Raw genomic sequence first — 8,539 nt, 5'->3', positions numbered from 1 at the left:
CCCCCCCCCCAATCATTTTCTGTACAAAGAGAGCAGCATGTGGCAGCTGCAGTTAAGGTGGCAAATAAATGCACCAGTCTAGCATTCTGATTTCTCACCCTGCACACCACAGTATTCTCTAAGAATGGGTCAGCCCACCTATCTTGCTTCCTTTTTTTTCTTCCTAAAGGAGACCAAGGTAATGAATCTGCTCCAAGGATGGACTGAATAAAATCTCATGGCACTCAGTTTAAAAACTAGAGGAATGATACTAGGCAAAGATTTCTGCGACCTGAAGTAGAATGCACTGCATTCAAAAGCCTGTCTAAGTTTACCCCAACCATGCAATTGATCCAATAAAAGATGTCACCCCCCCAAAATATGTGCTTCCCTATATGTTTCCTGGACCATCACAGCTGCATCATAATTCCAAGAGTACCAGAACATGAAGGAACTATGCTCATATTTTCAAGGCACTTTATAGCCATTAAACCTAGGAGTCCCAGTGAGACAGTTCACTACTATCCAGAGGCAAAGATTTCTTGTGATACCTTTTACTGAACCAACTATATAGCCAAGAGAGAAGTTTGACAAGCTTTAGGGCACGTGCTGCCCTTTTTTAGGTCAGAGGGAGAAACAAAGCTAGCTTGAGCTGAATTAGCAAAGATTATAGTTCAATTGTAGTGAGCCATAAAGCCACTGCCTGTGTCTTTCTGTATGAGCCACAAAGCTGCTGCCACAGTCCAGGTTTTTTAGTTTCCAGTAAAGTTATGAATTTTTGTTCCTAGTCCCATTTTCTGAAGGTATTTTGTTGTTTTTCCCCGAGTTCCCACGAGGATTGTGACATCAAAAAAGGGATGGTTCTGTGAAAAGTGCTTCTATCAGTGTTGATGTATGGCTGTTCTTTATTTTATTTTTTTTCTGTGAATATTTTTATTTTGGTGCATAGCTTTTTCTGTGATTTCATGAGTCATGTGGTGCACTGGGTGAGAGGAGAGCACATTCTGGGATAGACATGTATCCATGAATTCTGATTATTGTGGTTGGGGGTAGGGGGGAGAGGGGAGGAAGAATAAGGGGGCAGAGAGAGGTGTTGATTGTTGTGGCAGTAGATGCCTGCTGACAAGTTTAGCATTTGTTAAGGTTGGATTGGGTTGTGTTCATTTGGTGTCTTATTCAGCAGGGAATTTGTTTCTGAGTCGGGTTTGGGGGTTGCTGAAAGCCAGAAGTGGGGGAGTTGGGAATATTTTTCTCCAGGTCTGATCTTTTTAAAGTACAGGCTGTAATTGTTCAATCCTTCTTGTATAGTCTAGTGTGGAATGGTAATAAGCATATAGTGGTACACTGATAAAGATTTTCTTGGCTGATACCGATAACAGGTTATTAATCAACCATATTGAAAGATGCTGATCTGATAACCCAGGGGTTGTCAACCAGGGTATGCATACCCCTTGGGGTACTTGGAAAGGTGCTATGGGGTACATGTGGGCAGGCAGGGATAGAGCACCTCCACCCACTGCCGCCTCCCAGGAGCAGGGCCAGGGGATTTACTGACATACATAAACCTTTTTTTTTTTTTTTTTTTTCCTTCGTGTGCTCCAGCAGCCTCCTGCGTCACATGTATCAATCAGCATCCTGGTGCTTAAAAATGGTGGTGGGGGTCCTTGAACTAAAGCTCATCAAATGAGCTATACTTCAAGTACCACTGCCACCGTTGTTAAGCACAGGTATACTTTTAAGCAGAACAGAGCCGAAAGGAGTGAGGGTGGATGCAGGCTGCCCGCTGCGAGCTCAGGGGTCTCCGCCCTGTTGCCTTTGCCCCAGGAGCCCTGTGCCAGCCATGTGCACCTTACCTGCCTGGCAGCAGGGGGGCACAACTTGCCGCCCTCACTGCTGCCAGGCAGGCAGGGGGAGCACGGCTGGTGTGGGGCTCCCAAGGGAAAGGCAGCAGAGCGAAGAGCCCAAGCCCCAGTGAGCAGCCCACATCTGCCCCACACGTAAATCTGGGGGGCACATGCTCCCCCATGACTACCCCAGGGGGTGTGTGCAGTGCTAGGGAGCCATCCCATGCACCATCCTGGCTGGGCAGTGTCCCCAGCCCCATTCCCTCCCTCATCATGGAAGCCTAGATCTGCAACCCCCCTGCCCCTTCCTGTCTATAGACTTACCTGCAGGGAGCTGCTGTCCGTGGCCAGGAGTACAGCTGGGCAGCATGTGCGTGCATGCATGCAGCTGTGCACATGCATGCAGCGCCCCCTGCATCTTGCTCCCGGCAGCCCCGACCAGGGCCCCTTGCAGGCTAGAATGCTGCCTGCCTGTAAGGGAAAATCCACTGTTTCTCAAGGGAACCCAGGTGACCAGAAGGCATAATTACTGGTAAACATTATCAGCTACAATGGCCAAAAAAAGCTGATAACCAGTAATGTCATTTCCCCTTTTATTGGTATTGATTCAATAGGCAACTGATATGCTTATAGAGCATAACTGATATGTTTTTGTTCTATCTGGTATTTAGCTTAAACAATGTCTGCTTCTCTTGCTGAACTAATGAAGGGCAGCCTGTGCCTAAAAGCTTTTTCAAACTTCTCTCGCACCTATACAGTTAGTCCAATAAAAGATATCTCAAAAAAATCTTGCTCTCAAGTTTCCTGGACCATTGTGGCTACAACTGTACTCCATGCCCTTTAGTACACTTTACCAAGATTAGGCTTTGGGAATTTCTAGCTCCCAGTCCTATCCTAAATGCTCTAGATAATATTACCCAGTCAACAAATAATCACAGAAAATTCTGCATCACGATCGGGTGTCTGAATTTCATGACAAGTGTTAGCATTGTTGGTCATGTCTACTTATTGCATTGTCACAACACATGACGTAGTCTTTTGGTCCAGTGACATGTACTTCTTGTACATACTACAAAGTCTTGACTACTTTCCCCTTACTGCCTTTGCCTTATTCCCATTTTTCCATTGCAGATAACTCTGACAAGGAAGGGCTGGAAGCAGATCTTTCTTTCATTGGTTCCCACGCTTTTGCCCGCATGGAGGGAGATGTTGATAAACAGAGGCGCCTCATCCTCCAGGGACAGTTGTCAGAGGCAGCACTACAGAAGCAGCATCAGAGAAAGTGAGAATGTGGCACTGGCACCCCATGTGTTTCAGCTAGACCTGTGATTCAGAGCATGAACCACGGAAAATGTTTATCTTTGTGTGGTGTATAGTTTGTAGTATACTAGCTGGAAAGAAGGGGCAAAGCCTAGTGTCATTCTAGATTCCTGGATTAGGTACTTGATGTTAGAGAGAGTGATACTTTGTCATACTCATTTTGTATTGGTAGAGCAAAGGTTCCCAAAGTTTATTCTTGGAGGGCCTCTTAATGCATCGTGCTGAGGACCTCAAAACAAAATGTGTGTGCAGTGTTCAATAGATATAATATAAAGTCTATTATGTTACAACATAACATTTAGAAGAATTCAGCATTACTGCTTAATTCAAGCTTGACTCATCAGTCTGCCACAATCTCAGTTTGGACTTTGATTAATTTTCACCAGTTAGCTGGCCCTGTTGAGGACAGTCATCATTAAAAGTCCCTTTGCAGGCTGCATACAAATGCCTCACAGGCTGCAAGTTGCCCAGTGCCAGTGTGCATTGGGTATTCTCTGGGTTGGCTGTTATTATTCATCGCTGCTAGATGGCACTGTTCCATCACAGCTTGCTGTAACTGGTGCATTTTCTTTATCCCCTTCTGCACATGGATATTTTAGGCCTGATGACATTTGGGAAACTTGAGCACCTATCAGTCCACTGTCTCTTCTGTCATAAGTTGGAGCAAGTGAATTCTGAGGCTGGCTTTATGCCAAATTTGTGTTTTACCCTTTACCCATATCAGGAACTGGTTTAACTTCTTGGGTGTCAATTCCATGTTAGGATTCTTGTAGTTTAGACAGGATGCTTGGCTTTAAAACTAGTTAAGCGCCTCAATAAATAGGATGTTGCTAAGACCAGTGTCCGTCTACCTTATGCCTAACTTCTAGATTTTTTTTAAAAGAAATGCTTTTATTTATTTATTTATTAACTTTTTAATGCAAGTAATCTTTTTCACATTTAAAAAAATAAAATAAAAAATTTCCCCACAGTGGTTGCAGCCCAAATACAATGCCATTGCACTTGTTCAGGGAGCTGGAAAGGAGATCCAGTTGGTGTACATGGCTGGTTCTGGGGGGGAAAAAAAAAAGTAGCCAAGGGCATAATTAATGCTGCTGGTTTCGTTGTTTCACTCTCTTTTGAAGCGCTTTGGAAGTATTTTCTTTTCTCAAAGGATCACTGTATTGACTGCTCTCAGAGATCCAGTTCTCCAGCTTCTGTAGACTTTCCAAGTTCATCTCCATGTTTTATAATGCAGAAACTGAGGAGAGAAAAAGAGCAAGTTCTGATCCCATGTGTTTCACTTTCTAGTTACAATCGCTGGCTGTGTCAAGCGAGAGCTGAAGACCTGTCTGACATTGCTTCTCTCAAAGCCCTATATCAGACAGGTGAGTCCAGGGTCTCCAAGCCTGCTGCATGTGTGTGCGCGCCAGTAGAAAATGAAATAGTCACTTGCACCTCTATGAAGGGGTGATTCATTGTGGTGAAATTAAAGTATCTGCTTTAATCTGACAATTCTAAAAGTCATTTATTTCAGTGCATGTCTGCGTACAGCCAGATAAGGTTCAGGAGAGTTTCTAAAGGTGTATGAAAGTTTCTAAGCTACATGAAATGTGGTGAACAGGGATCCTGGTTTTCTCTGTTTGAAAATCCCGAATTCTCTGCTTCAAAACCCCCAAATCTGTGTTTGTCCACGATTTTAAAATGAAACACCGCTACCAGTGCCTCAATCATTGTATTAACATAAATTCCAAAATATATAAGTATTTAGAATTCGATTTTGGCTTTCTTATTACAGAAAATCAGAGCTCCCACTGTCCCCTTCACTCACCAGGATATGGATCCAGCTGCAGCTGTCCCCCCTGCTGCTTTTGTGGTGCTGAGCAGACCTGATATGCTGGTGCCCCTCACTCCCAAGCCACAGCCCACCCACTCCCCCCAGTTCCTGATGGTGTCCCTCACTGGCCCTCACCACAGGCCCCAGTGTGTGGGGTGGGAAGGGGGTGTGGGGCAGGTGGAGTGCCTGAGCATGGGCAATGTCAGGGGAGCATGGGGGGGAGGGGGGCACATGCCCCCCAGATTTGTGCACCCACAGCGAGGCATGGGGCTATAATCTGGCCAGATTGACATGGGCAGGAGCCACCACTGGCCCAGCAGCTGGAACCTGATGTGGGAGGGTGGAACAGGGTAGTGAGACTCATTGTTGCTGCTGCCAGGACCCCCGCACCAGCCATGCTACCCTTACCTCACCACCAGCTGCCGCCCCCTCTCCCTTCAGTCCACCCACACTGCCCCCCCACCCCTCCAGGGTAGAGCCATGGCCCAGCATGCGAGCAACTGGCAGCAGGAGGAAACGAGGGCAGCACTGTCCCCACCCCCTGATTCGTTACTCTTTGAACTGTTGACAGCACACCTAACGTGGGGGTCCTGGTGACAGTGGTGAGACTTGCCACCCTGCTCTGCCCTCCTGCACTGGGTCCTGCCTGCTGGGCCATAGAGCCAGCTTCTGCCTGTGCTGGTCCAGTCAGACTGCAGCCCTATGCCTGCTGTGGATGCGGAAATCTGGGGGGCATGTGCCACCCCTGTACCCCTCTGACACATTACCCATGTCCACCCCTGCTATAGACTTACCTGCAAGGAGCTGTGGGAGCTGCTCACCACCCTGCTGTCTGGCTGTCGTGCATGTGGTGCCCTCTGCCCATGATAGCCTTCCTCCTCTTCCCCGCAGCCCCTTGCAGGCTGGAATTCTACCAGCCTGCAAGAGGAAACCTGCAGTTTCCAATGTTTTTCTCCTTTAAAGGAAAGAATCTGCATTTTTTCCACAGTAAATGGAAAACCCGGATCCCTGGTGATGAACTAGGGACATGTTTGGAAATGTAGCTCTTCTATGATGAATGTCAAATCATACTTTTTATACTTGACATTCTGTTTATCTAAAGACCAGTTCATGTTCTGGTGTCTGCTGTATGTATTGTTTTCCCTCCTGTTTAGGACTCCTCATGCTTCTAGCCCTTTTTATGTAGGTTGGATTGAATATCCAAGTTACTGGTGACTGACTTAATGCAGGGAAGAGGGAGGCAGTCCCAGAATACAGAGTTTCCAATAAATGCTGGGTACAGTGTCAAGTACAATACAGTGAAATTTTAAAGTCGGCAACTGATGGTCCTCTGGACTTCAACTTCACTTGAGTTTCAAACCACCCACCTCCAGCAGTCCAGTCCATTTTCCCATGAGAAGTTAAGGGGGATTATAATTTTCCTGGACTCTGAATGAAGCATACCAGAGGATGAAGCCAGCCTGACTGACCAAGTATCAGCTTTGTCAGCTTTATTTGCTGTAGAAGAGGATTCCTCTGGCTGAAGTTTGGTACAGAAGTATAGTAAACCTCAAAGCATCTCATGACTCATGTTCTTGAGGCCACTTGCAAATTTTAAAAATTATATCCAGCAGCAACCCCCTCTCAGGTGGGATGGACTTCCATGAGTGAAAGGCTAAGAAAAAAAGCAATAATTATCAGTGATATTTGGTAGGCATGTCACACAAGAAATGGAACTGTTACTGATGGATGGGATTCTTCTATTGGATGGGATTCTTCACAGCATTAGAGACTGAGTCACTGCTGACATTGAGTGAGATCTTGTTTCATACATGCCAGCTACGTCATGTTTTAAGATTCCTTAAAAGTCCAAATTAACCTTTCCACCCTGTAGACATGAAGTAGATTGCTTAAAGAATAACAAGTCTTACTTAATCATTTTGTTCAGTTGCTACTCTTTAGAAAAGGTATATCTGTCCCCCTATGGGACTTGCATCCACCCTTCTCTTTCCCTGCCTTTCCCCCTTGGTTTGTAAGTCTTGTTTATCATTTGCATTTAAAAAGCATGCAGGAAACTCCTGTTTACCAAATCTTCAATGAGGCATGGTACCTGTTAGAGGGTTACACATCTAATAAGATGCGCACTTTGGTCTTGATAAAGCTGGAGTTGGAGACTTTTAAACAGACAGCAATCATAGCAAATTGCTGAAACTTGAGTGTTACTGAATGGAGCCTTCCTTGTCTCTAATGTAGTTTTAGCATTTTTTTTTTTTAGTACTGCAGGTTCCAGGATACAATGTAGGTGTTTGTTTCGGACTGAGATGAATACCGTATACAGAAGTGCATCTTTGCACACTTTTTCAACTTTTAGTGGTTGGCTGCAACATAAAATTCTGTAGGCTGAAGTTTTGTACTTTTAGTTTAAAAGAGGAATTTCAAAAACTCAGAATCATTCATTTTGAGGTGCTTCTAAACAATACCCAATAGAGTCAGATAACTGGGTGAGACAAGTGAGTCCCACAACCTTTTCTTTTGTTTTTGTAGGTGTGGATAACTGTGGTCGCACAGTAATGGTGGTGGTTGGAAGAAATATTCCTGTCACATTGATAGACATGGAAAAGGCAAGAACCTAATATAAAATTATAGAGCTGTAGAATTAATTTAGTTAAAAGTTGAAAAGCAATTCCTATCAAGTCACTTTCACATCCAGCACCCTGAGGTTCTGTGCTAACTTTAAGGTGGTGTCTGTAGAGGTGTACATTTCTTCAAAAGCTTCCTATAAGTAGCTTAGGTTTGCGTAGGCACATTACGTGAACATTCATCTTCCATAAAGCTTTATATTTGTTTTTTCTGGTGAAATCCTTTTGAAGTGGAGGGGAAGCAGACTAATTAGGACCACTCTTTGTTTTTCAAAATATACAGGGACCACCCTACTTAGGACGGTAAGGAGGGAATTGTAACAGGTAATCTTTACTTGTGCAGCTTGTCAGAAATTCAGACCTGCAAAGTAGATAGACATGAAGGGCATAAGATGGACTAAAGGTTAGTTGTAGGAACCTCCAAATAGCTGTATCGTAAACCCAGGTTTTAGATTTCCCAAACATGAATGCTTAACTTACTTTTATAATTGAAATGAAATGTCATCCTTTTCTAGGATTATTTTTTGGTTCATGAATAAGTGAAAACATTGGAAGGAAATATGTTAAAATAGGACTCTGGAAATTCTAAATGTGGCTTGTCTTCCCACCTCAGGCTATCTTGTACTTCATCCATGTGATGGACCACATCACAGTGAAAGAGTACGTCCTAGTGTATTTTCACACCCTTACAAGTGATTACAATCAGCTAGACTCTAACTTCCTGAAAAAACTCTATGACATTGTTGACATCAAGTAAGTATGGATCACACATTCCAAGAGAACCTTTTTGTCTGCTCTTGTCTCCATGCAAAAATAAATATATTGTATTTATTTATCTAGCTTCATGCTTGCCTTTGTAAACTAATAAAGATAGATTGCTTTGGGGGAGAATTTCACAAGGTCAGGAGAGACTTAAAACCAGCAGAAGCAAAATCTATTCCTTCCCCCTCCGCCCCCCCCCC

General features: G+C 44.3%; 1 protein-coding gene across 2 annotated transcripts in view; it reads left to right on the top strand.

Moving 5' to 3' along the window:
- Positions 1-8,539, top strand: part of GDAP2 (ganglioside induced differentiation associated protein 2) — a 62,415-nt gene that overhangs the window by 20,683 nt on the left and 33,193 nt on the right. For both annotated transcript variants that reach the window (XM_006036201.3, XM_006036200.3), the window contains exons 9-12: positions 2,955-3,105; positions 4,434-4,510; positions 7,483-7,559; positions 8,191-8,330. In XM_006036201.3, coding sequence (XP_006036263.1) covers positions 2,955-3,105; positions 4,434-4,510; positions 7,483-7,559; positions 8,191-8,330 — 445 coding nt within the window. The remainder of the gene's footprint in view (positions 1-2,954; positions 3,106-4,433; positions 4,511-7,482; positions 7,560-8,190; positions 8,331-8,539) is intronic.

The sequence above is a fragment of the Alligator sinensis genome, unplaced genomic scaffold (assembly GCF_000455745.1).
Source record: "Alligator sinensis unplaced genomic scaffold, ASM45574v1 scaffold101_1, whole genome shotgun sequence".
Classification (NCBI taxonomy): Eukaryota; Metazoa; Chordata; order Crocodylia; family Alligatoridae; genus Alligator; species Alligator sinensis.
Note: the sequence above shows the minus strand (reverse complement) of the source record. Positions and strands in the feature narration are given on the sequence as shown.